At 47.2% G+C, this 27,869-nt stretch overlaps 2 protein-coding genes across 3 annotated transcripts; one reads left to right on the top strand and one right to left on the bottom strand.

Annotated features, from left to right (window-relative positions):
• Nucleotides 1-457: 457 nt before the first annotated feature.
• LOC143506151 (chaperone Ric-8A) lies at nucleotides 458-15,002 on the top strand. Its single transcript, XM_076996244.1, has 15 exons — nucleotides 458-816; nucleotides 1,278-1,325; nucleotides 1,594-1,611; nucleotides 1,878-1,961; nucleotides 2,564-3,318; nucleotides 3,465-3,600; nucleotides 3,760-3,948; nucleotides 4,094-4,188; nucleotides 4,392-4,542; nucleotides 4,685-4,780; nucleotides 4,870-5,014; nucleotides 5,609-5,879; nucleotides 5,983-6,094; nucleotides 7,046-7,127; nucleotides 14,933-15,002. Exons 1-14 carry the CDS (start codon nucleotides 727-729, stop codon nucleotides 7,079-7,081), a joined length of 2,226 nt encoding a protein of 741 aa, XP_076852359.1. The 5' UTR covers nucleotides 458-726; the 3' UTR covers nucleotides 7,082-7,127; nucleotides 14,933-15,002.
• Nucleotides 7,253-27,106, bottom strand: prr12b (proline rich 12b). 2 transcript variants are annotated; one of them, XR_013127970.1, is made up of 17 exons: nucleotides 26,824-27,106; nucleotides 20,627-20,784; nucleotides 20,247-20,408; nucleotides 15,453-20,086; nucleotides 15,131-15,334; nucleotides 14,019-14,093; nucleotides 12,496-13,324; nucleotides 11,822-12,336; nucleotides 11,182-11,298; nucleotides 10,888-11,021; nucleotides 10,107-10,804; nucleotides 9,410-9,529; nucleotides 9,086-9,183; nucleotides 8,817-8,948; nucleotides 8,547-8,642; nucleotides 7,921-8,442; nucleotides 7,253-7,752 (listed from the first exon to the last, which is right to left on the bottom strand). XR_013127970.1 is itself a non-coding variant. In XM_076996201.1 (16 exons), exons 1-16 carry the CDS (start codon nucleotides 26,904-26,906, stop codon nucleotides 8,308-8,310), a joined length of 8,190 nt encoding a protein of 2,729 aa, XP_076852316.1. In that variant the 5' UTR covers nucleotides 26,907-27,106; the 3' UTR covers nucleotides 7,253-8,307. The 2 variants fall into 2 exon arrangements, 1 of the variants encoding a protein (XP_076852316.1); XM_076996201.1 differs by having other exon boundaries at nucleotides 7,253-8,442.
• Between the last annotated feature and the right edge of the window lie 763 nt (nucleotides 27,107-27,869).

Consider the following 27,869-nt stretch of genomic DNA (forward strand, 5'->3'; position numbering starts at 1 on the left):
CGTATCGATACCAAAATTCCAAGTATCGCCCACCCCTAGTGGATGGGTAACACCAGGGTTGTTCCAGTAGTGGGCGTGGCACTTGGGGCTATGACCTCTAAGAGCTGCTGGTGTGGCTCTAGCTCTGAATGTAGTAGGTCTGAATGTGAGGAAAAAAATTGCCGTTCATTATCCATGCAATCGTGTGTGCAAGTGTGTATAAGTGTGTTTCTATTTGAAAAAATAATACATTTTGCTTCCCAGTAAAAATGTACTGTGTTATAATTGTATAGTTCTCTTTAAAGGCACGCATAATGGAAGTTTTACTTTTAACTCTTCACGTTCATGTGAAATATGGACAAACTGTCATTTCTCGATCAGGCTGACGGCTGCCAGACTGTAGCCCACCCCCTGTGCTGTGTTTGTGCGGGGATCGGGTCTCAGTCCATGCAAAACGTGTGCAGGTGCCTGCTATTCAGTGACAGGCTGTGTCTGGTGTGGATTAGAGGACGAGGGTGTGTCTTAGAGCAGCTGAGCTGTAGGGCAGTGTGATTACACACAGGGACATGCACAAGTGCCCCACACACAGCTCCCGCTCTCCACTCATCAACACAGGCAGCATAACAGGGAGAACACCAGGCAGAGTGTGATACCGTGGGCCTAAGGTGTTTCTGCAGGACCTGCGTAAAAACACTCACTTTGACACCTCACCATTTTAGTGGGACATTTGACTCTTGAGGAGATCTCATGGATATTAATGTGGAGAGGATCCTTCAGAGCATCGAACGTGGAGACCGGGAGTGTGTCCAAACACAGCTGGACAAGTACAACTCGGAGGTACGCAAGCTCACGGTACACAAATGATGTGTTCAAATCAAGTGTACAGATTTGCTACTGGTGCTCTCAGATAACTATGGCACCTATGTGGGAAAGTCCCTATAGCAAGGTGATGCTGGAGTTGCTTCTGTCCTGCAGTGTCCTGCAGGGCCTGGTGCTCTTACCCACTGTGCTTTCACTGCCATCCAGCAGGTGGGGGAGCAGAGTGGTTGGGATGATTAAAAAGTGTTACTATTTCACAGAAGCATAGACGACCGTTTCCATGGCAACGGCATCGGGGCTAAAGCCCAAGCGATGATGATTCATGTATTGATGCATGATTCAGTGGATGTTTGGGGCAGACGATCAGTGTAATTATACTCACTTCCATGTTCTGCTGTGTGTGTGTGTGTGTGTGTGTGTGTGTGTGTGTGTATGTGTGTGTGTGTGCACCTGTCTGTCCTATCTCCTTCTCCCTGCAGCATTCCCAGTGTTTCTTTTTCAATGTGGAAGCAAAGGAAAGGAGGAAGGTAGGTGTAAGTTTGTGTGTGTGTGTGTGTGTGTGTGTGTGTTTAAGTGTGTATGTATGTGCTCACTCCAATCCCTCTGTCCTCAATCTCACAGCTCAGACAAGCGGGATTAACATAGCTATTAATGTAAACATCCCTCATCACCCTTCATTCTCTCTCTCTCTCTATTTCTCATCCTCAATGCTGAGTGTTATTATTCATTGTTTTGCCCTGTCTCCCTTTGCCGGTTCCTTCTCATTATGGACCTGTGTGGATGAATGGAATACAGCTGCAGGAGCTGGAGGAGGTAAGGAGGGAGGGAGAAAGAGAAAGAATAGAGTAGAGGGAAGGAGATGAAAAGATGAGTAATCAGAATCATAAAAGAATTCATCATGGAGTCCTAGTGGAGAAAATGGGAGAAGAGAAAGTGGTCCAGAGCCAAAAACAGGGCGGGGCCAGTAGAACAACAGCTCACACAGCTTCCTCTTCTATTTCCTTTCTTTCTTTACTTCATTATTCCATTATTCATTTATTTACTTGTGTGTGTGTGTGTGTTCTCACTTGGTCTCTCAGTTCCGTCAGAATAAAGTGCGGAGCTACATCCCAGACTCTGATTCCGACTCCAGCGATGAGAGTGATGCCCTTATTTTACGCAGGGTGAGTGAAGGAGTGTCCAGTAGGTGGTGTTCCCACCCAGGGTGAGTGAAGGAGTGTCCAGAAGGTGGTGTTCCCACCCAGGGTGAGTGAAGGAGTGTTCATGAGGTGGTGTTCCCACCCAGGGTGAGTGAAGGAGTGTTCAGGAGGTGGTGTTCCCACCCAGGGTGAGTGAAGGAGTGTTCAGGAGGTGGTGTTCCCACCCAGGGTGAGTGAAGGAGTGTTCAGGAGGTGGTGTTCCCACCCAGGGTGAGTGAAGGAGTGTTCAGGAGGTGGTGTTCCCACCCAGGGTGAGTGAAGGAGTGTTCAAGAGGTGGTGTTCCCACCCAGGGTGAGAAGGAGTGTTCAGGAGGTGGTGTTCCCACCCAGGGTGAGTGAAGGAGTGTTCAGAAGGTGGTGTTCCCACCCAAGGTAAGTGGAGTGTCTATGATGAGTGTGGTGTTCCCACTGAGGCTGTCCAGCTGCACCCTCTCACAAGGCTCCATTCCCTTACACTATCTCTCCCTCCCTCCCCCCTTCTCCATATTTTCCTCCATCTCTCTCTCTCCCTCTCCTTCTCTCCCCTTCTCCCTTTCCCTCTCTTTTCCCCCTCTCTTTCTCCACAGCGGCTGGCGGCTGCCCTGATCTGGTTCGTCCAATCACAGACCCAGCCAGTCATCCTGAAGACGTGTCTGAGCACGTTACGCATCCTGTCCCGAGACCGGCAGGCGCTGGCACCCTTCATCACTGACTCCGCCATCCTCACCCTTGCCCGCTTGGCCGGCATCACCTGCCTGTGCCTCCCTCCCACGGAAGAGGAGGAGGAAGAGGAGGAAGAGAAAGACTCTGGCTGTGGCAGCTCCGCCCCTGATGGCTGCACACACAAGAAGACAGACTGGAACCCCAGCCCAAGCAGCGATGGCATTCAGTGCAGGGCCGACTCCAACGCCACTGACGCTAACTCTAACCGAGCTGACGCTAACTCTAGCCGAGCTGACGCTAACTCTAGCCAAGCTGACGCTAACTCTAGCCGAGCTGACTCACTGAGCACGCCTGAGGTCCCCCTGGCTGCTGCAGCTGTGCCCAAGCCGTCTCCCGCAGGCCGATCCATAGACACCTGCCGTTCGAAACCACACGACATGCATGGCCACCTGAAAGAGGTTGTCATAGAGACATGCTATGAGCAGCGCCAGCCGAACAGGGCTGGCGGAAATCACAGCGGCATGCTGGCCAGGGGCAAGAGGGACGCCAGGGGGGAGAGGGAGGAGGAGGGGGAGGAGTGTAACGACAATGGAGAGTCATGGAGAAAGGAGGCCATGAAGGCTCTTTGTAATGTAATCTACAACAGCCAGAGGGCGCAAGAGAGAGCCAGTGCCCTAAGGTGAGGTACTATACTCTTCAGTTGTAGTTCAAATGATGGGGGAAAAAGGGCACGTACACTACATTGTGAATAAGTCCCTTACTGATATGAATAATACTTGTTTTCTTTTGCAAGAAATCTGTTTTTCTCATTTCACCTTCATCCAGAATTCTAACAGGACTATCTGAAAAGATTAAGAATGACATTCACTCTCCGTCACCCCCTAGTGGGCAATTTTATGACCTACGTTTACTGTTTCTGCTGACTGCTCTACGCCCGGAGCTCAGACAACAGCTTCTGCAGGTAACAGAGGGTAAGAGATCGGGGGTGGGGGGCTGGATAGTGCTGTGCAGTCAGTTCTCTCTCTCCTGTCTTCCTGTGTGGAAACTGGCACATCCACTCTCGATCACCACCTAGTGGGCACTTTTATGACTTGCATCTACTGTCTCTGTGTGGAGACAGGCACGTGGTGTGTCCTTGCTTACAGCTGCACTCGAACAGTGTTTGGAAGTGCACTGGCGTCAGGCCTATGAGGTGGTGACTGACAGCACAGCACCCTCGATCAGTAAAGATACCACCGAGTGTGCTGTCGAGATCCTTAAGACCCTTTTCAACATCACATACACTGCGCGCAGACGAATTCCTGATGAGGTAAATTGTTGCCCATCTGTATAGGTTTGGATTATAGACAGAAATCCATATACACCCCATTTTCACCCTCTTAGGTACTTTGCAATGTGTTAAGTAACAGCTCATTAATAATAGCCTAAATCTCAATGCCTCACCGTACCTGCAGGAGGATGAGGCCCAGTATCGCCATCTAGTGGCAATGCTGTGCCACTGCCTACTGCTCTCCTGTGAAGAGGAAGATTCAGCAGAAGAACTAAAAGGGTATAGATCTGGGTGCTCTAAAAACTCTTTAAAAATATATTTTATTAACACAAGCAGCCACATTGAACAAAAAAATCTGCCAAATGAGTTAAGGGATTACTTTACTACAATAATACACTTGAAGTTATGAAATAAATAGAAGTAGACACAGCAGCAGCTAACAGCTAACCTCTGCCCTTTCCCTGTCTCCGTCACACTGACAGACACACGGTGAACCTGCTGTCTGTCCTCCCTCTGGAGTGTCTGGACATTCTGCTCTCTGTGCGCCTGTCTGAGGGGTCAAGGGAGTCCCATGGGATCAACATGGATAGTGTCCACACCCTGCTGCTCTTCATGGAGAGGAGACTGGATCGAGTGGGATAGAGAGAACGGGAGAGGGAGTGAGATATAGAATGCTGTAGCAACCTGAGATATGCGTGACCATGCCTGATATGTGTATTTGTTTTGTGTGTGTGTGTGTGTGTGTGTGTGTGTGTGTGTGTGTGTGTGTCACAAGGGTCACAAGCTGAAGGAGAAGCTGACTCCAGTGTTGAACCTTCTGACTGAGAGCTGCCGGGCACACCCAGAAACCCGACACTATCTCAAACAACAGGTGCCAGACCTAAGTCTCCACAACATAAAACTCCACTAGTCCTGAGTGGGACTGGCCATTTGCTAATGTGTTGCACTGTGACTGGTCAGATCCTTCCGCCGCTGAAGGAGGTGGTTCTGAGGCCGGAGCAGGGACACACCCTCAGGAACAAGTTAGTCAGACTGATGACTCATGTGGACACGGACCTCAAACACTGCGCAGCTGAACTGATCTTTGTGCTGTGCAAGGAAAATGGTAAATAGGAAAATGGAAGGAGGTCACCTCCTTCACGTTAACCTGGAATGTACATTTTCTTCTGTTCTAATGATCATCTCCTTCACATGTAACCCTCATGTTATACACCTACAGCTATCTACACCAGTTTCCCACAAAATAACATTCAACATTCTAGATTTTAAATACTGCATTTGCATGTGTCAAATCAGTTTACATGATATTACAGGATTTTAGGTAATTGTTTTACCATTTCTACTGATCATAAATGTTCCCACAATTTAAAAGGAATCTGATGCTTTTAACAGGGTAAAAATATCATTGTGTGTATTTATGGGTGCATGTGTGTGTGTTGGGGGTTGTTAGTGAGCAGGTTCGTGAAGTACACAGGTTAATACACTCATGGCATGTGTGTGTGTGTGTGTGTGTGTGTGTGTGTGTGTGTGTGTGTTGGGGGTTGTTAGTGAGCAGGTTCGTGAAGTACACAGGTTAGTACACTCATGTCATGTGTGTGTGTGTGTGTGTGTGTTGGGGGTTGTTAGTGAGCAGGTTCGTGAAGTACACAGGATAGTACACTCATGGCATGTGTGTGTGTGTGTGTGTTGGGGTTGTTAGTGAGCAGGTTCGTGAAGTACACAGGTTTTGGTAATGCAGCAGGACTCCTGGCTGCACGGGGGCTGTTGGGGGGGCATGGGCCCTCCCCTCAGCCTCAGTACTCTAGTGACTCTGACTCGGACACAGAGGAGTACCGGCGTGTCCGCGACAGGATCAACCCGGTGACAGGACGGGTGGAAGAACCCCAGCCCGACCCCATGGAAGGAATGAGTGAAGAGGAGAGAGAGGCTGAGGCCATAAGCCTCGTCAGCATGTTCAGCAGGCTCGCCAGGTGTGTGTGTGTGTGTGTGTGTGGGTGTGTGTGTGTGTGTGTGTTCCTTCTCTGTGGCCTTCCATTTGGCTCCAACTGATCTGTTCATTGTTTTTTTTCCCAGGCACAAAATCATTCAGCCTATGAGGGTAGCAGCAGATGGCAGACTTGCGCCACTTTGTGGCCAGATGAGGAACAACATCCTGGAAGAAGAAGAGGGGGAGGAAAATGAAGAGGTAGACAGTGAAGAAGTGGATTAAGATAGAAAGACGTGAGGGTTTCAGATAGGCAGAGGAAAGTGCAAATAGGCAGATAGGCAGAATTAGGTAGAGATGGCTGGGGTTAGGCAGAGATAGGCGGAGAGGACTGGGAAGGATGAGAGATTAAATTAGAAAAGAGTGAAATGGAGGCATGGCAAAAAGAAGAAAAATGAGTGAAGCTACAGATGGTTGTAGAAAAGATATTAGAAAAGATATATAATATGCGCCTAAAAATGAAACAAATGTCTCTTCTATATGCAAAAAAGTGTGTGTGCCTGTGTGTGTGTGTGTGTGGGAATCCTTTATTAATTTTAGAGAGAGAGAGAATGGGAGCAAATAAGTGTAAGAGACAGAGTGAAGGTGAGAGAGGGAAGGAGAGAGAGGAAGAGAGAGGGAAGGTGGGAGAGGAAGGAAGAGAAGAAGAGAGAGAAGGAGAGAGGAAGAGAGAGAGGGAAGGAGAGAGAAGGGGTAGGAGAGAGAAAAGAAGAGAGGAAGAGAGGGAAGGACAGAGAGAGGAAGAAGCTGAGAGAAGGAGAGCAGGAGAGTCAGAGAGACAAAGAAAGACAGGCATCACCACAGACAGACAAACACACTTAGAAAACGCCGGCAGTGTTGCCATGGCTGCGTTGCCATGGTAACTACAGGAAACGTAGTTCTACAGATTTGAGGGATTTTTTTCCCTCCTCCCAAGAGTGGAGTGTTTACCTCGAAGAGAACTGCTCAGGTTGGAACAAACGCAGCATGTCCTGTAATGACAGAGTATTATGAGCTAAATAAAAATCATTTAATTTCCTGTGTTCTCTGAGAGACTTTTCATTTACTGCACGCTCAACATTACAAACAGACCCGCGCAGTAGCGGAATGACTGCGGGCAGAGACACCATTAGTCAAATCACAGTGTTGTAACGTATTGCTTTGATTCCACAGAGCTGTGCTTTTTCTCACACAAGCTGGGCCGGCTGACACCGTGTCTCACATCTCCGCTGTCTGAAAGCTCGGCACCGCATTGGTAAGAGTGACTCGGGAAAGACAGGCAACAGTTCACGAGTCAACACCAACATCAACAGCACTGAGCACAGCAGGAAGGGCATGGACACATTCACTGCAGGACACATTCACTGATGGAAATGACTCTTTCCATCATTTCGGTGTTTCTGTTTTTATTTGCGTTTGTCAAATACAGAATTGCTCATGGTCAGATGTAGAATCGAGAGCTTGAGACAGAAGCAACTGTACAATATTTACAGAGATCAAATCAATGGGCAAAGCTCCAAAATAATAATAATAATAATAACAATAATAATAATAATGATAAGAAGAATAATTATCATAGTAAACGACCAACAGATAAAAAAACAAACACAGACATTTTCACACTTTAGAAATTGTTACATCCCTCTGCACCGTCACGCTTTCTTTGAGAAAACGAAGATACGCCTTTTTTAATTTTCTTTTGAAGAACAAACAGAAAAAACACACATTTTAATCTTAAATATTTCCCTTTTTATGACAGAAAAAAAAGATTCACGCACAGCTTAAACTCCTCCCCCTTAACTCCAGGTCCCACCCCCCTATCCTTCACCTGTGGTGGCAGGAAGAGCAGGGAATTGTGGGTATGCCATTTCATGTACACCCTAATAAAACATGAGTATTATTATTCAAAATAATAACAGCAAAACGCCCCAGCCTTTTGTGTGTGGGGGTGTACTTGTTAAAAATGTCCTTGTATAAATAATACAAATCATAATTATCAATAATACATATTTATATATTTAAGAGTGCGTGGAACATTCAAAGCTCACCTCTGCCAACCTTTGGGCCTGTGAGTCTTTAACCCTGTTCCCCTTGGCACTGTCTCTGCACAACTGTGCAAACTAAGCACATCTTCACACATTCTCTTCCTCTCTCTTTCTCTTTTCTCTTCGTCTCTTTTCTCTTTGCCTTTTCTCCTCTTCCACCGAGGAGCTTTCACATGATACACAAAAAAAGGGGAAAAATGAAAAGTGTCACAGAAAAACATTTTCAAGTTACAATGCAACAGCCCAGAACACTGCTCACTCCTTACACAGACCGTGTCAGGAAAATGGTACATTCCAACTTCTGCTCGGAGGTCCGTAATGGTTCATTCCACTGTCCACTTTTCATGCTCTGGTGCTGCTAGCACACTTTGACCTTTGACCTCTGACCCTCTAAGCTTTGTTGCTCAGGGTCAGCAGCTCGATGAAGGAGTTGAAAAGGGTCTCCAGCCAGCCCTGGTTAGCCATACACTGCTGTACCACCTCCTCCTGCCCTGGGTCCTCTGCTGCTTGCTCTATGCTATCCGTCTAGAGAGAGAGAGAGCGAAAGAGGGTGGAGAAGAGTGGGGTGGGTGTCTTCCAGAAGTTGCAGGTGTAAGGTACAGTAATTTGTTATGAGGTGGCTTCCATACCTCTTTCTTGCAATGCAGGAAGGTGTGATATTTATAATGATGGAGCGAGTGATAGAGACTGTAGATCCGACACGTCTCCGTTGAGAGCTTCAAGTCCTGCAGAACAGGGGGATAGAGACATGAGGTGAGGGACATATCAAGATGTTATAGAGACAAATGAGTAATGCAGGGACACAGAGACTAATAAAAATACACAGGTTCATCACTGGGTTTGAGACCACGTAGTAATACTGGGGCCTTGGTTTCATGGTCATGTGATACTGTGCTTGCCTGTTGCTTGGGAATGCTCCTTTTCACCCGGTTAAGGGTTTTGCGGTTATAGGCCTCGCCACCAAGGTGCACTCGCACAGTGCCAGTCTCCAGGGCGTCAGCCATCATCTGCGGGTAAACGTGCAGGGCTTCCTGCGTGCGACACATACCCGCTGCTGAGGAACAAAACCCCTCCCACTCCCCTTTCCCCTAATTGGACAGTGCTGTGGCATGGCCAGAAACAGCATTTAAACCAAAAAACGTCTGCAGCTAGTGAGAGGCAGTGCTACCTGGTGCTGGGAGCTCATGTTGACCCTCCTTAGCAATCTCCGTTTTTGTTCGTTGAGAATGCTGTCAATCTTCCGCATGGGTGGGAGATAAAGCTCATCTAAGAAGCGAGACATGAAGTCAGCAACCACAAATGCAAGGATTTCAGGCAGGCAGTGCAACTCTTAGACCCTGAGGTTTTTTCCTTCAGCAAAGTCTGCCAGTCTGACCCTCCCCCTAGCCCTTCCCCTGACCCCTCCCCTGACCCCTCCCCTGACCCCTCCCCTATTGGCCCCTTCCCCTCCCATCAGTGCTGGTGCTGTGTGTAGCTCCAACTCTAGCCTCACCATTGGTGTCCTCCAGTGCCTGGATCATGTCTGGGTCCAGAGCTGTGCTCACCAGCATCTCCACATAACTACGAAACATTTCCCGCATTGCACGACTGTTTATCCTACTACGCACGGACCCTGTGGGATGCACACGCACACACACACACACGCGCGCACAGACAGAGACAGACAGACACACACACGCGCACAGACAGAGACAGACACACACACACACACACACACACACACACACACACAGACAGAGACAGACAGACACACACACACACGCACAGACAGAGACAGACACACACACACACACACACAAGCACAATAAGACATATAGTTACACAAACACACACACACAGACAGACAGACACACACACCCACACAAAAGCACGATAAGACACACACACACACACACACACACACACACACACACACAAAAGCACAATAAGACATAAGTTACACACACAGATACACAATTAGATATGCAAATTTAAGCACATGTGCACACACACCCATGGACGAAATTTTGAAAACCGGCTTTTGAAAAAGTGCAGGGGACATGTCCACCCCACTTCCCCCCCCCCCCCCCCCCCCCCCCCCCCCACTCCAAATTATGTCCGTGCACCCATGCAATTACATGAAAAGAATTATGCATAACCGTGCAGGCCTTACCAAATATAAATGACACACCAAACACACTTGCACACACCTTCATCTTCGCTGGCAGCATCTGGGGAGGAGTCCGATTCAGAGGAAGGCACTTCCTTCAGCCACTTCTTCCTCTTTTTGGGAGGAGGTTCTGCCTTAACTTTGACAGGCCTGCTCCTCGTCCTATCTGGTCTCTTCTCACCTCCCATTGGTCCTTTCTTCTCTTCTTTTGCCCTGGCTCGCTCGGCGCCTCCTCTTCTCTCTGTCTTTTCCTGATTTTGCCTCTCTTGGAGCTTCTTTTCCTTTTCTTTCTCCTTCTCTTTCTCCCGTTCTTTTTCCTCTCTCTCTCTGTCTCTCTGCTTCTCCTTATCTCTCTCTTTCTGTTTTTCCTTCTCTCGCTCCCTCTCCCTTTGTTTCTCTCGCTCCTTCTCCTTCTCTCTTTCTTGTTGTTTTTCTCTCTCCTTCTCTTTCTGTTTCTCCCTTTCTTTTGCTCTCTCCTCTCTTTGCTTCTCTCTCTCTTTCTCTCTGTCCTCCTTCTCTCTCTCCTTTTGTCTCTCTCGCTCCTTTTCCTTTTCTCTCTTCTCCTTCTCCCTCTGCTCTATCTCTTTCTCCCTCTCCTTTCTTTCTCTCTCCTTCTCCCTCTCTCTCAGTTCTCGCTGCTCTTTCTCACGCTGTCTCTCTCTTTCCCTGTCCTCTCGTTCCACGCGGGGCGGAGTTTGGCTTCGGACAGGGGGTGGCGGCTTAGGCAGTGACTGGCGCCTGATCAGAGGAAAACAGAATGGAACTCCTGTGAGTCTTTTACAATGTGCCGTTTCAGATCATCAGTAGTTCGGCTACGGTACCTGAGAGTGATGGCAGTTCTGTGCCAAGGCTTGCGAGAGCACACCCTCACATAATCCTTCTTGTTCACGTTCTCCAGGAACTTCACATACAGCCGCTGGTAACGCATCTTCGCATCCCCAAAGTAGCCCAGATACTGCCAATGAGTGACAAAAACAGTGTAAGGACAGAAGAAGAGGACATTTTATTAGCCACTTCAGTATTGGAAGATGGAATGAGCTTTGGCCGCGAAGGCTAACGGAAGGTCAAAGGCAGGGCACAGGAGGCATGGAGACAGGAGATGGCGTGACACTCACGTTGCTGGTAGCACAGAACTGTCGTTGGCCATCCTTGATCTCAGGGGCAAACTTCTGCAGTAGAGCTTTCTGCACCCTCCAAATAGGGGGAGGCTCTCTGCCTGTCTGTAGAGCCAGCTAGAAGCCCAGAGAGAGAGAGAGAGAGAGAGAGAGGGGATGGAGAGAGAGGGAGAGAGAGGAGCAGAGAGAGAGGGGGAGGGATAGAGAGAGAGGGAGGGAAAGAAGGAGGGATAAGAGAGAGAGGGAGAGAGAGGGCAGAGGAGCAGAGAGAGGGAGGGGTGGAGAGAGAGGGAGGGAAAAAGGAGGGATAAGAGAGAGAGGGAGAGAGAGGGCAGAGAGAGAGGGAGGGGTGGAGAAAGAGGGAGAGGAGGTGAGTATATATATATAGAGAGAGAGAGAGAGAGAGAAGGAGAGTGAAAGGGCAAAAGAGGAGAGAGAGGGGATGAGAGGTAGAAAAAATGGACAAAAAATGTGAGAACATCAGAAATTAGAGTGTGAGAGGAAGGAGAGGAAAATGAGCTAACAACAACACACCATGCTATTTCTGAGTTCACTCGTAGAAGTGACCTTCACTGATGTTTGAAATAACAACAAAGCCAACTTCCAACAGTGACAATGTTATAGGCTGTGCTCTGGTTACCTTGAGGGTACCGATATCTTCAGTGCGAACAACAAACTCATCTCTCTCTCTGAAGATGCCCTCGCCACCACTTTCACTGTCCTCCTCCTCGCTCTCTCCAGCGATGGCGGCATTGTCCTGCTTCTTGGCCAGGTGCAGGGAGGTGATCTGTGGCCTGGGGGCGTCCTCCGGGGTTGGGGGAGAGGGTGGGGAGGGCTGCGGCAGCTCAGCAGGGGGTGGAGGGGAAGAAGAAGGTGGAGGTGTGGCAGAGGGGGGTAGTGTGGGTGGAGGAGTGGATGGAGAGGGAAGAGTGGGAGGAGACGGGCTAGGGGGGAGGGAGCTATGGAGCTGAGGTGCAAGCTCAGACTGCTGTGGTGGGGGTGGTGATGGAGATGGGCTCTCCTCCTGTGTGGGGAGAGGGGAGGGGAGAGAGAGTGGAGGTGGGGGCAGAGGGGATGGAGAGGAGGAGGTTGGTGGAGAGGGGGAGAGGGATGGAGGAGAGGGTGGTGCAGGTGCAGGAGGCTCAGATGAAGAATCTGTAAAGTTGAGAGATGGAGAAAGACAGGTAGAGGATGGTTAGAAGAGAGGTTGAAACCTTAGAGCTGAATACACAAAAACTGCTCATGTGTGCAGAACTCAGCTTGCAGGTGGATTTGCCATGCCAAACGCGTGTGTGCACGCTCCGTCTCACTCACCATCGACTTTGGGAATGCATGGCGTACCAAACTGCACCTCCTCCACCTCCTCATCCTGCTCCGTCTCCTCTCCTCGCCTTGGCTCTGTGCTCTCTGCTTCTCCTCTGTCCTCCTCCACCTCATCCTCTTCGTCTTCCCCTTGCTGTGATCTCTCCTGCTCCACCTCTGGGAGCTCCTCCACCCTTTGATCTTGCACTGACGTTGTGTCTTCTTCCTCAGGGTGAGCTATGTTTGGATCTTCTGGCGGGTCCATTTGTGTGGCTGAATCCAGATCCTGAGGGGACAGCCGTGCATCTATCTCAGGATCGCTGTGAGAGTGCAGGAGGGACTCTGAATGAGGAGGTGGTGGGGGTGTGTCTAGGGGTGGGGCCTGTGGAGTGGGTGGGGATGGTGTGGGAGGAGGCGGGACCGCAGCCAGGCTGTGGGGAGTGTCGTATAGGGCAGAGATGGCTGAGGAGATGCTCTTCTGTAGGTCTTGATTCTTGCTCACAGAGTCTTCCTCGTCAGAGGAAAATGACGGTAAAGTCTCGAGGTTCCTCTTTAGTTCCTCATCCAGTCGCTTGCATGGCGACGGGCAGTTGCTCAGGGCCAGTCCTCCATCGCCTTCACTCTCCCCGAAAGGTGGAGGAGGGGGTGGTGGTGGAGGAGGTGGAGGCGGAGACAAGGGGCGGATCCCACCCTTCACCGAGTGGTCATCCGTGGGGGAGGAGCCGTCCAGGGGAAGCGGACCAGACGGCGTTTCAGGGCCAGGCTGCTTCTTCTCTGTCTTCAGGAAGTCCAGAAAGGAAGTTATGAAGCCAGACTTAAGCTCAGAGGGCTTCTCTTCGGTCTGTGAGAGGGGACAAGGGGGGGAGGTAGGGAAAGAAGGAGAGACACAGTGGGCAAAGGACATGACATACCTGACACAGAATGAGAGAAAGATGAACAAACATACAGGAAAGACTGAACAGGAAAGAATAGAATATATACATACAGAAAATTAAAACATGAGAAAGTGACAAAGAGACGTATTTGATATTTAGTCTAAATCAATAAGTAGATACATCTTTTTTACTATCATGATTTCCTTAGGGTTGTGGTCTCCTATATTAGGTGTGTCAAATGTGGAGGTAGTACACCTTACTGAACAGCAGGGGGGTTGGATGACGGTTACTATGAATGAGTAACCGTGGCAACAGCTACCCTGGCAACAGCCAGCTCTCTCTCTCTTTCTTTTATTGCATTTTTTAAGGACAGAACGATCATGGTTGTCTGTCAATCATCTTAGACCCAGACTATACAACTCCCTCTAGTGGAGCTAAATGCACAAGCACATTTGAGACAATGCAATCGCTCCAAGATAAATGTGTCAAAGACACGCATATGGTTTTCATCTTTGTGATGTGCTTCTCCATGCTCAAAAGACGCAGTGCATGCATTCCTCACTGCATTTTTACAGCACTATTCCTTCAACATCATGACTGTCCCACTGCTTAATTGTATCTCAGGTCATGAAACACTTAATGCATCAACAGGTATCTTACTGAGCTGGACAGTTTCTGCATGGTAGCCCAGGTCTCAGGGGTCAGATCTTCATCCATATCTCTCTCCCAGGACATCTGCAGAGAAACCGCACATATCTCCACAATGCATATGCAATAACTAAAGATATCCACGTTACACCCCCCATTCCTTATTCCTTCCTTCTCTTCTGAGGTTACCTGTTGCTGAGGCAACAAGAGCAATTTCACAAGTACAATTTTGCACAAAGGCATACAGGAAAGGAACGTTTGATTAAAGTTTCAGTATCTTTAGGCTGTGAGAAATGGAAAACAAAAATTGCCTTTATGTGCAAACAGAAAGAAACATCTTTTATTTATTTCTATCCTATAAAATGTTCTGGTTTTAAAGTATCTCTTGATAATGGATTAACAGTAATGCAAATCAAGTAGACACTATGAAGCCAGTTTGACTACTGATTTCTCTAAAGGATTCTTTTCCTGCATACATAGATTAAATACAATACAATATTTGAACTTGACAATATGCTACATATTATAAACAAATAAAAGAATATTTAAATAACATTTAAAATTTTTATTTAAAATAATTATTATTCTAAATAGTATTTAAATATGTCAGTCTACATATTATTTATTGGAAATGTAAGGAGTCAAAAATAATATAGTAATTTAGAGAATATGACTAAAGTGTATTGTGTAGAATATGGTGTATTCGCCACTGGACCACATAGAATGGGCCAATGAGAAACCAGAGAGGAACATGTGGACTGTGTGCCTGTCTACACAGTATTTACTTTTAATTGTAAAGGTAAATGTTGCTGCTTCTAGAATTGTGTATGTGTCCAGGCTTATGTTTATGCAATTTTTTTTATTTAACTAGTGTGATAATTTAACCGTCTTCGTGCTGCATTAACTCTTCTTTTTCCATTTTCCAGCTCTCCTTTTCCGGCTGTTCTGTGTATAGTTCGAAGACTACACCATTTAATAAAACAGCCATCCTTTGAGAAGATATGGCATACTCTGGCTCTTCTGCATGGACACTACAATACCTGTGCTCATGTGACTTTGATCTATATAAAGATTATACAATTATTATTAAGAAAATTTTAATCATCTTGGTCCATTTTATTTACCTCTTGATCCTTCTGTTTAATCTTGTCCTGAACGCGGTTCATGTCGCTTCTGTTCATGTCTAGTGCAGACGTTGGTCCAGGGCTCAGGCCTAGAGATGGAGCAGATCCCACCGAGCCATCAGACAGAACTGGGTCTGTGCTTGACAAGGAGTCTGTCCTCAAGAGAGACTCAGATGAAGGCATGGAGGGAAGAGGGAGCTTGATCTGTGAGTGTGGAAAACAAAGGAAGATGGCAGATTTGGTTTCAGTCTTTCATTGACGACTCAAATGTAAACCATTGCCCTGTTTTCCCCAGAGCATTTATGTCATCACCATTTTTCACCTTGATTGGCTTGATAGGTTCCTGGTACTGTTGCTGAGGCTGAAGTTGCTGCTGATGTTGTTGGTGCTGTGGCTGCTGTTGATGGTGTTGTTGCTGTTGATGTAGATGTTGATGGTGCTGTGGATGGAGGTGTTGCTGTTGGTGCATGTGTTGCTGCTGTGGCTGAAGATGCTGCTGCGCTTGTGGATGGTGATGCAGATGTTGCTGTAAGTGCGGTTGTTGATGTTGCTGCTGAAGGTGTTGGTGATGGAGATGAGGTGCCTGTTGATGAGGTTGTTGATGGTAATTCTGTCCTTTGTTCATGTCTCTATGCATCTCCAACATGAGATCCTCTTTCCTTCCACGACCTCTTCCACGACCACGGCCTCGACGGCTCTCCCCAGTATGCCCCATGAGGCCTCGGCAATAAGGAGGTTCCGGTAGTGGACGAATACGAGGTCTTCCCCTAGGTCTTGGAGGGCCCTCTCGTTTAGGTTTGGTAGGCTTCCTGCCCCTCTTCTTTGGCCCATCATGTGGAAGCAACTGTGGAGGAGGTCCGAGAGAAGGGTACCCTGAGGGGTGGCAAAAATCCAAGTCACCCATTAGAGGACTCAGACCACCAACCCCTGAACTGCCACCAGACTTTCGGCAACTAGACACCAGGTCAGGAAGCAAATCAGGGAGTCGCCTGCTGTTTAGTCTAATGTCAGCAGGAACATCTGCTTTATCCTCGTCGTCCTCAAATTCATACTCCTGGGCATAGGTTTTCTTAGCCTGTGGTTGGGAATTTGGGTCTCGCCGCTGTTTCAGAAGATGGAAGGAGCTAGTCTTTAGCAGCTTTTTGGGTCTTGAGGAACAGAAGATGGGTGAGGACAACCCACCTGTTCCAGGTCCACTTCCTACACCAGACGCCCCCATCATTTTGTTACCTGTTCCATCTATGCCTGAACCTGCCCCTCCCATTCCAATTCCTGGACCTTGAGACTGAATCAGGCCCAACTGTTCAGTGTTCACAGTGGAAGGAAGTTCATGGGCTTTCAGGGAGTCCAAATCTAGATGCATAGTGCCATTTCCAGACTCAGAAAGACTGTGACAGTACTGCCCATACCCCTGGTCCCCATGGTGACCCATCATATCATATCCACCTGCCCCTCCACCTGCCTTAACTGATTCTATTCCATCTTGAACATTTACACGTCCTTCAGATACAATGTCCTGATCTCCTTGCCCTGCACCACCTCCTCCTGCACAGCTTGACTTGTAGTCCTCAGAACAGAACATGTCTTCCATTCCTGGGAAAAAGGATCGATCTTCGTCTTGTAGAAGAGAGTCAGGGAAACAGATGGAAGTCAGAGGCACAAACCTCTGCTGCTGCTGTTGTTGCTGGCTCTGTCCCTGGTTCGTTGTTGGTTTCCCTACAGGTGTTTCGGTGTCAAACTGGTGCTCTTTGAGTTGATCCAGCTGTGGCTGAGGAATCTGGGGTTCGGGATCCCTGGGAGGGGCCTGGGTTGGTAGAGGTCCAGAATTAGTCTGCATGTGGTGAGAGTGCTGGTGTGTGTGTTGGTGGTGTGGGTGTGGCTGGTGGTGGGAATGAGGGTGTGCATGGTGAGAGGCCATGTGGTGCAGATGAGATGGTGTTGACATGCTCAAATTTGGCTCAGTCAAAAAATCATGAAGCTCTGAAGGTGTTTGTTGAGGAAGGTGGGACTGGTGGTGTTGGGGAATCCTATGCTGCTGCATCTGTTGTTGCTGCTGCAGCTGTTGTTGCTGCTGTGGTCTATGATGCTCACTGCCACTCCCATCTCCTCCAACTATTCTCTCAGTGGGTCCTGCACCCTCACGACTATTTGTCCTTGAGAGTGACCGTTCAAGCATGTCTAGCTGTGAGACTGAATTCTGATTTGACTGGCTTTGGTTTCGCTGTGTTTCACGGCCATAGTGGGCCTCCATAGCCTGAGACTGAAGCTGAAGCTGAAGTTGAGAGGCCTGTGGCTGAGTCTCCACTCCTCCGCCACTACCAGTCCCAAGACCGCCAGCTGGTCCCATTAAAGCCTGTTGGCTCATCGGATGTTGTTGTGGTTGGGGGGGCTGTTGAGTGTCCATCTTGTTACGTGTGGTGTGAGAAAGCACAGACTGGAGAAGGTGAGCTTGCTGTGGTTGTTGAGTCTGGTCAGGTGGTGAATCCATATGGGAAAGTGAATTCTGTGACTGCCGCTGCTGTAGGTCTGGAGTCTTTCGCAGGTAGGGTATCTCTGATGGATCTGGAGCTTTCTTGAGCTCCATGTGGGAATGAGATAAGGAATGAGGGTGAGAGTGCTGTGTGTGTTGGGAGTGCTGTGAGTGTGAGGAGTGCGAAGAGTGATGATGCTGGTGTGTCTGATGGGCATAAGGGTCTCCTCTTCCATAGTGGACCACTGACCCGAGGGAGTCATGTGGGTGCGTGTGAGGAGCATGAGGGTGAGGGTGAGGGAGCGTGTCCATCCCCCCTCGTCCTCCATTTGCACCAGCTCCAGATACTGGCCTGTCTGTTTTTGCTTGCTGTTGCTGCTTCTTGAGAGACATTTCCAGCTGACCCTCTGGACCAGTTCCGGATCCAGCAGTGTTTGCAGCACCTGGAGCCACGTTATTGGTGGCATTATTGGTGCGAATGACACTCTGCAAGTGGTATCGTTCCTCAGATACCTTGTTCAGTTCATAGGCAGACATTCCCTTTGCTCCTTCCCTACTTTGGGGTACTGATTGGGGTTGTGGAGCCTGTTGTTGCTGAGAAGTCACCTGTGTTGTTTGTTGCTGGGAGTGGTGCTGAGATGGATGGGGTGCTGGACTCTGTGAGTGCAATAGGTGCTGAATTAGAAAATCATCATCATCTTCTTCATCTTCCTCTTGGGATCGTTCAATGCCAAGGATATCAGACTCTGACTTGGACTTGGGTGCTGGATGATAAGGCTGTGTTTGAGGGGGTGGTGCTCGTGCATCTGAGTAACCTTGGGGAGATGATAAAAAAGCAGGTGAGAGAACTGATGAGAGGTACTTATTTCCTCCAGCTCCTCCTGGAGATTGTGCCGGACAAGTTGGGGCAGGCGAGTGTAGTCCTGGACGGATGATACCAGAATTACTTGAAGGTGAAGGGCTGGAATCTGGGAGGTGGTATGATGCTCCACCTCCACCACTTGCAACACTGTTGCTGCCAGCACCTGCACCTCCTGAACTACCCCCTCCTGAACCAGTACCACTACTTGTCGAACTTGTACCCCCTCCAGACCCAATTAGGGCAGGTGAATGTCCTGTTCCACCATAGCCCATAGAGGGACTTCCTGCTCCTCCAAGAGAGGGTGGTAAAGAACCATATCCTGATTCAGAACCATATACTACCTCAGCTGAAAATGAACGTCCTGTTGCTCCTAGACCCCCAAACCCTTTTCCTGATCCCCCAGGACCAGAGCTCAGATCCTGGGCCTGTGGGGAACTAAATCCACCATAAGGCTGGGACAAATGGGAGGGAGGTGGCTGATTTGGAGAATATGATTGAGAATGTTGCTGTGGTGGGGTTTGGCCAGGGAGGCCAGTGGCAGGCTTAACAGGAGCCACGGGAGAGCCATATGTAGAAAGGCAGGGTTTAGGAGGAGGCTGCTGTACTGCAGAGGATGACACAGGAGGAGGTGGAGGAGGTGGGGGAGGGGGTTGGGGTGTAGGCTGAGGTGGTGGCTGCTGTCTTGAAGGAGCAGATGAGGCGCTAGATGAAGCACTGGGGTTAGAGGAAGCAGAGGAGGAGGAAGAAGTTGAGGAGGCTGAAGGAGGCGTGTGGGGCGTCCTAGATGAGGATGATCCAGACGAGGAGTAGCCACTGCTTGAACTGGAACTCTTCCCCGCTTTGCCAATACCACTTCCAGAGGCTGTTGATGATGTTGAGGAGGAGCTGTATGGAGGCTGTATTATTGGGCGGTACACTTGCTCTGATCGGGGTGAGGGTTTGGGCTCAGACGATGGGCTCTGGTCACCCAGAGGGCTACAGTTCACTCCTCCATGCCGATGGTGAGAGATCTGCTGGTACCCTGAAGCTCCACAGCTGAGATAATGCTGCAGGGGATGTGGGGTGGAAGAGGACAACTGGGACTGTGCAGGGGATGGTCTCTGGTAGTGCTTAATCACACTGTCTTGCCTGGGAATGGCTCTTTCCTGGGGGGTAGGGGGCTGTGGCGGAGCAGGAGCTGACGAAAATACAGAGGCATTATACAGCTGTGAGGTCTGGTCTTGCAGCTGAGAAGAGAGCAGGTTAAATTGAGGTGGAGGTAAGTGGCGGGCAGAGGAGGATGTGGGTGCTTGAGGTGGAGGTGGAGGAGCAGCTGAGGGCTCCTGGGCTCCTCTGTATGCTGCTGCTGCGCTCTGTGAAGAAAGAAGACGGTCAAAACCCAGACTGGACTGGGAGGGTGTTTTTATGTGCAGCAAGGGATCGTGGGGTGACAGGAGGCCATTGGAGGTGGGGCTGAAGGTGGGCGTGTCCTGAAGAGACAGTGATGGGGTAACTCCAGGGAAGGAGCGCCCAGAGAAGGAGGCAGGGTGCTGATATGCTGATAGGGCAGAAGATGTAGGGAAGGAGCCAGACCCAGGCAATGCACTGGATATAAAAAGCTCAGCGGGGGCTGGGGTATGCATTGCTGCAGCAACAGTGAGGAAAAAACGAAAAAATTATCAGCATCAACAAGTTAAAAAGACACCTTTGAAAATAGGTGTTTGTTTGCTGTTTAATCAATTACCGCAACTGACATATCACAAAGTGAAAGATTTAATTGCAAGGAAAACATCGTACTATCGTACCAGTCTGCCAGGAGGGGGTGCGGAACTGTGAGAGGAGGGAAGAGGCAGAAGGAGGAGGTTGTGGACCTCGGGATTCCAGAGCAGAGATCAGGTTCATGACAGATGCATCAGGTCCAGACGGGCTAGCATGGTGTAAGCCAGCATCAAATAAACCTGAAAGCCCTTTGAGAGAAGGCATAGTAATAGTCATTATTCTGATTTAATTCATCAAAATTTCCTCATGGCATTTATATGAACATAAAATGATGTTACAATATTTACAATAGAATTTCTATGAATTTCAAACCATTTCATTTCACAAGCATGAAATTGAATAGTCCAATATGGACACGCACACATTTAATAACCAGAAAAGTAAATAACCAGCGTGTGGCCCTCACCTAAGCTCCGGCCTGCTGCACCCCATGCCCCGCCCTGTCCAGAGCTGCCTGGGTGGTGATTGGTTGCATAGCCCTGCAGGGGGTGTGGTGTGGCATAGGCTTGGCGATGGAGTAGTTCTGAATCTGGATGGGAGGATCTGGAGCTCCCGTACACCAGACTGAAAATGCAGGAGAAAGAAGGAACGGGAGGCAGGGACACAGTGAGGAACTACATTTTACAGACAAAAGAGATTCAGAGTGTTTGGATATAATAATGACTTATCTGATACACTGTAGTCAATGTACACCTTGAGATACTGTAATACATTTCAACACACAATGCACTCTCTCACTTAACACAACACTAAGAAACCCTGGTGCGTTGTGCCCTTTGTAAATCCTGGTATAGAATATCAGCTGACCAAGCTCTGCATTATCCCCTTCTCACTGGAACCACACACACACACACACACACACACAGATTAGGCATTTAATCAGCCTGCTTGCTTCAAAATCAAAACCCTAACAAACAGCCTCTGAATTTCACTACATCCAGACTGTTCTACGTCAGGGTATATGTTAATGTGCTACAGCTGGTTCACTCTCTTTGCACTATGAAAGGACATATTTTTGCTTTTTTTTCCAGAGTTACTACTAAAAAATTGTTGTGAATAGTTACTACTATTCACTAAAGTGAATACTAATACTAATACTATACTACTACTAAAGAATAGTTGTGACCAGTTTAATTCTCAAATGTCTCATGTTCTGCAGTGAATACTAAGTTGAATAGTAAAAAATAATAACAGCAAATATTCAGACAGACAGTCTTTAATTTATTTATTTATATTTGGTTTATTTAAGCAGATACAGGAATCCATGCTGAGGTGAAACACACTGTAACATTTCCTCCAAACCATGTTACCATTCTGGGGATTCCTGCTCATTTGTGTCTTCCACTGCTGTAGCTCTTACTTCTAAAGTCTTCTATTCACTGCGATTGGCCACAAACCGACGTGTTGTCAGCCAATCAGCTGCCTTTTGGTGTCTTTACAGACTGTTGTTCCTTTTCTAAGAGTGGGCAGTTGAACTGACAATAGCGGTTAGGATGTTGCTGAGGTGAGACAGAGCTCTCATTGATAAAAGCTCTCCTGTGACTGAATCGCCTTGGTAACCCCCTTCCCTTTCCATCCTCAACAGGCTCTTAATGTGAGCACGGCCCAGTTAGTGCGGATCGCTCTACTCCGAGACCAGTGTGGGAAGCCACAGACGCCACACACAGAGCGAGCACGTGGTGAGGGGGTGGGTGTCATTCAATACAAGCGGTGGAACAGGGCAGACAGTCTATCTTTACACCAACAGGGAAAAGACCCAATTCACACTCAAATTATTTCATTCTACATTCTGTGAAATATAAAAAAAAATCACCAATGTGAAATTACATCCAAAAGAAGCATGCACATATGGTACTATTGTACTCCTCAATACTGTAGGAATGGAAAAAATCTCTCAGTGAACATTAACATAGAAAAAAGAACTCCACCAGGCTCAGGGTTTGAGCATAGATCCTGCAATAATATTACTGTCTGCTAGATTTCTAAAGGTGCATCAAGCAGAGAAGACTGAGTCTCTTCCTGAGAGGATACCATCTGGGAGTTTGTCCGTCTTCTTTAACCACCCGCTCATCTCTGAGGCAGGGCACTTGTGTAATTAGCTGGATAAAAGCTCTAATGAACTGAGTTAAATATTTAAATGCATGAGTGAAAAAGCAGGCATCTCACTCACTGATTCATCTGTCATGACAAATTTAGAATACAGTGTATCTGCTGAATTTATAATCATTCTACTTATGTAGAATTCCATGAGTTGTTTGCAATCAACAATACTAAATTATCAAATTTTCATTATTTAAATATTGCTTATTTACTGCCTTGCTATGTGCCTTCATCTGAGACTATTTCTGTTGATTCTATTTTAGAATATTTTTGATCTTATATACAGGCTAGAAGCAAAAAAATCAAAATTTCAAATTTCAAAAGAGTACACCAAAATTTGATAATCCCACTGACAACCAGATGCTCTTTTAGTAATGGAATGCCATCTTTTAAATAATTAACATCTCACACCATTCATTCATTAAATGTAACATTCATATAAATTAACATGACAGTTCTCTGGAGCCTCTGAGATCTTTTGCCAGATCAAAGGAACTGTCATGCGTTAAAGCTCATTAAGATTGACATAAGGTTTGATAGGAATCAGACCATAATTGGGTGTTAATCCCAAAGAGGTGGTCCAGAGAGCCCAAAGGAGTGTGGGATAGATCTCAGGGGAATGATGGGAAATGATGGATGTCTTTCATACACACACACACACACATACACACAATTCATTCGAGCTTTCATATACACACACATTCAGTTTGAGCTTTCACACACACACACACACACACACACACACACACACACACACACACACACACTCCATTCGAGCTTTCCTTCTCCTCGCATCTTTCTGTGCCTCCGTGTCTTTGCCTGCCTTGTAGCTTTCCTCTGCCGTGCCCTGCATTCTTTACGCGTGGTTCCCTGCATGTTTGACACCTCTCTTTTCTCTTTCACTTCTCCAGCAGGGAGTCATCACCTGACTCTTCCCCTGTTCACAGCGATGCTGCTCGGGGAGACGCTCCTGCATTACACTTGCTCCGTGGACCCCGCTGGCCCTGCTCACGTTGAAGCTTAGGTACCTTTGGTACAAAACCTAGACAATCAGTTCCCCCATCTCTCCTTCTGTCTCCCTTTCAGTCTGTGTTGGGCTAATGGAATAACATATCTCAACCAGATCGATGGAGAAGATGAGAAAAAGGGGGGGGAAAGGAGAAAAAGAAAAGGAAAGACAGTGACAGAGACATAGAGGGATGCGTAAAAGCAAGAATGGATGAATAAGAAGTTTGTTTAGGAAGCTTGAGTAAATCCACTGCAGAAGACTGTTCCTAATTATACGGATGGTAATTCACAGTCCTTCCAAACAGGTGCAAAATGTTTACAGATTGACAGGAAACACAATCATGCCCATTAATCTCCATTAGAAACGTGAGGAGGTGTTAGCATGTAGTAGACCCATGGTACAGAAAGGTGTTGGTAGGCCATCAGTGCACTCTGATGTTGTACTGGAGACTCCTGGTTGTACACTGAGAGGTTATATTAACAGAACAAATGGATCAAATGAATCCAGAAATGAATTTTGATTCGAGCCAAACCTAATGCCTCTGGTGCATAAATAAACATACTGCAGAAAAATGTCTTGAGTCGTGGAATTATCAGGTTAATGATGGTGTACCTCTGCACACACTTAATTCAAACATGTCACTGTAGCTGCTCTTATTTGAATAAGTACACAGGAAATCACTTTTATTTCATTTCCTATTCATTTCATACTTTGGTGTGTGTCATCACAGACTAATGGAGGGACAGGTACAGTCCCACAACAGCCCACTCACTCTAAACTAATACTCATTCAGACCGAAGACAATTACAAATTCTTTCCCCAAAGTAAAAGAGAAGAGATTCAATTTCAAGTTTGGTTCATTTGATTTTGTTCAGATATGCTCTTAGGTTGCCGTGTCAGGTTTGTCCAGCGCCCTCTGAGTAAGAATTGCTCGTTAAGAATCCTGGGTCCCATCAATCCGCCCAGGGTGTGCAGGGATGCCCTTGACTCCGAAAGGCAATCATAAACTATCCAACAGCCCAAGAGCAATCACTCCCACTGGGCAGAGGCGGCAGGAAGCAAGGCTGAGTAAGGAGAATGTGCACCTGGATAAGAAATACAACCCTGGTTCCTGGTCCTACCTGGTCCAGGCAACCACATTATGGGGCAGCTGCCTACAATCCAACCCTATGACTTATTCCTATTTACATACATAAACGACAGCAGCAGAGGCTACTAGAAATTCCTGTTCTCTAACAAGCAATATCGCCAGGTCGTGTATACCGTCAGAAATTACATGAAGAAGGGCCAGGGGCGGGGTAGTGGGGGGTGGGGGGGCAGAGAAAGTTTATGGTACGCAACATTAGTGAGACAGGTATCTCGGAACAGCGCTGCTCTGACAGTCAAATTAGAACCATAACACACAGGCTTTTCCTCTAAATCTGCACAGTGCATATGGATCTAATTTAACTGCAAAATGGCTTGGCACATAAAACTGGGAAATCGCTATTCTCACAGCGTAGAACTAATACAACAAATTCATAGGGTTTAACACAGTGCCTAAAGTAGTAACAAAATAAAAATAACAGATTTTTTTATGTACAAGGTTTTAAAATACGGCGTGAAAAAAAAATCCTTAAGCTATTACACATGACTTTAAATTTACACTGGACTACAGGTGACTTAAAAAATGCTGATAATTATACGATGCGGACTGAATTAGGCATACTTAAAAACAGCAGACTGAGAATCTTCGTGTATGCTAAAGAAACCGACTGATCTGAACAGCTGTGTCGTGCGTGCAACGCGAGCAAGCCGAGCATCATCAGCAGCCCCGGCCCTGAAGACGAACGCGTACGCGCACTATAAGCTACTCTGATTGATTTGGTTGTCACGGCGACTGGTAACGTACGCAACCGGGCTCCTTTGAACTGTAAGTAGGCCGCGAAACGTTCGAGCACGCGAGCGTGGTTGTGCGTCCAGCAACACAGACCAAGCTCGCCAACACATACGGGAGTTATATTTCCCAGTGCCGATAAAGAACAATGTCGCATTGTAACATCCGAAATGGTTGCAAATGTAGCCACGCTGTTACTGCTGTCTGGCTCACTTTGCAGCAGGTAGCTGCGACCACAGACTCGTGGGGCTCAAAGCAAACATACCAACACCTAGCCCAGGAATTGCATTGTGTTATGTCTAAAGCTAGCGTGACGCGCGCTCGTTTTTCTTATAGGAGTAATCGTTCAAAATATAGCGGTAAAACGTGTTGTCCAGTCAGGCGGTTGCACAGCACTTAATCGAATTAAGTTAGAAAATATATCGCTGTTAATACGCTATACACTACATTTACAGAAGATCTGGCATATTCATATTAATTTCTATTCATGTATTTCCTATATATATATATATAGCGCGCGCGCACACACACACACTATATATATATATATATATATATATATATATATATATATATATATATATATATATATATATATATATATATAATTAGTGCACACTTTCCCATCGCTTATAAATAATACTGTAAACTGAAACGGAATCTTCCCTTAATAACCCACGTTTGCTACTTAATCACCTGGGCAGGTGACATTTCTGTACCTGGCTGTCAATACGGTCATGAATATGCAGAGTTTGGGGGGTCTTTTTCATTTACTGATTTATTTATTTTATTTTTTAAGAAAACGTGATGTTGCATTGCAGACAACATGTTTGATGGATGCTTAGCTTTTCAAAGTAGCTAGCGTAATAGTTATGAGCCTGCTACGGATGTTTAGAGAGCATGGTATAAATGTGCAGCAAATATTGGGCCATATGTAATTAAATCTTTGCAAGAAGCAATATTTTGCTTTCAAATTTTTTGATAGGGCTTTTCCACCCATTTATAGTTAAAATACGCTATGCACCAGGCGCCGCATTTCCAAAGGACATACTATTTTGCAGACAGCGTTAGCTTTCATTGGTAAGAGACATACAGTAGCTAGCAACCATTGCATCGCCAAATTTATTTGATTGCTGTAACCTAATTGGCTACCTCCAAAATAGTGCTTTGTCAACACACAGCGTATGCTATACATTTGAAACAATATGGAGTTCAGCGTTCGTGGACACATTGCATGTAACGTTCCAGCTTGGTTTGCCCTCAAGTGAAAAGGTTTGATTTTTCATTTTTGATAATACGCTAGCAGGCTAGCTAGCAACATCCTTCGGTCCCATCCCCCCTCTTTTCGACCCTCTCCCCCTTTTCTCTGTCTCAGTCTACCTTCCGTATCACGCATTAACTCTCAATCGCATTCCTCGCATTTTCAAGACACCCCCTCCTCCCTCGGTAATGACAATACCTGGACTCCGTAATCAGTGGAACTGAATTGCAGAGCACCGAGAAGCGAGAACATGCGTTGCATTGCGCCCGTCGGCATGGGCATTGTTACAGCCAGCTAAGCATATTTATACAGCCGATGTATGAAAGTACACTTGCACGGTCACAGACGGCTTCCTACCTTGCTTTCGCTGATCTCTCGTAACTCCATCCCGTTCCAGCGCCCAAATCACCGAATCCTGTGCCAGGATAATTTCTATCCATTAAATAAAAGAAAAGGAATGAAGATGGAGAGATAGACAGGGGGAAGGGGAGGGAGGTGTTTCCTAAATTCTAATACACTATCTCTCCCCACGTCCTTTCCTCTGCGTTCTGTGCGTCTGTTTATCTCTCCCGTTTCACATGCAAGTCCTCAAGAATGGGACCAGCTCAGAGGGGGAGAGCAATGGAGGGAGGAGAGGAAGGAGGGGGGAGACGGAGGATACAGAGCGGGGAGGGGAGGGGGTCACACCAACCACCACCACCACAAAAATCCGGTTTCTTCCTTCCCTCCCTCCCCTCTATATATTTCAGCGTCTATTGTCCTCTTCGACAGAGACAGCGGTGAGGCTCGCGCTTAAGCATACCCCAGCCTATTCTGATTGCTATGCTTATTACGCTCGTGAGGCACGCGGCACGGGCTGATTCTGACCTCTTTTTTTCCCCCCTCTGTTTCTGACTTACAGCAACCACGAATAATTTATTGAGATACCAATAGGATTCTATAAATGGCAGGCAACTGAATATGTGCGCTTTACTTAGGATTTTGCTTCCAAAAATCTTTACAGGCACATTCCTTTTACTGCAGATTTATCAAAAGAAGAATAATAATAATTAGCTGTCTTATTGCCGGTAATTTTATTTCCCGAGAGCGGTTCACACGTAGAGGCGTGTGCCATATTTCACTCGTGACTTTAATCAAATAGAAGTGGAACAATAGAAATGTAAGATTTAAAAATAGCTATTTTCTGTTATTTCACTAGGAAGACGCCATTTTTGAGAGCGGTATGGCTGGCTTGGTGAAGCGAGCTGACCGACTAGCTCCCTGGTTCACACACTCCCCCTCTCTCGCTCGCACACATACGCAGTCTGTCTGTAAGCCTCGTGCTTACCGCCGCCGTGTTACAGCAGCGAGGCACGACCGAGAATGGAAGGATGTGAGCCACTCCGTTGGAGCAGAGTGCGCGT

This window comes from Brachyhypopomus gauderio, chromosome 2 (assembly GCF_052324685.1).
Source record: "Brachyhypopomus gauderio isolate BG-103 chromosome 2, BGAUD_0.2, whole genome shotgun sequence".
NCBI classification, from domain to species: domain Eukaryota; kingdom Metazoa; phylum Chordata; class Actinopteri; order Gymnotiformes; family Hypopomidae; genus Brachyhypopomus; species Brachyhypopomus gauderio.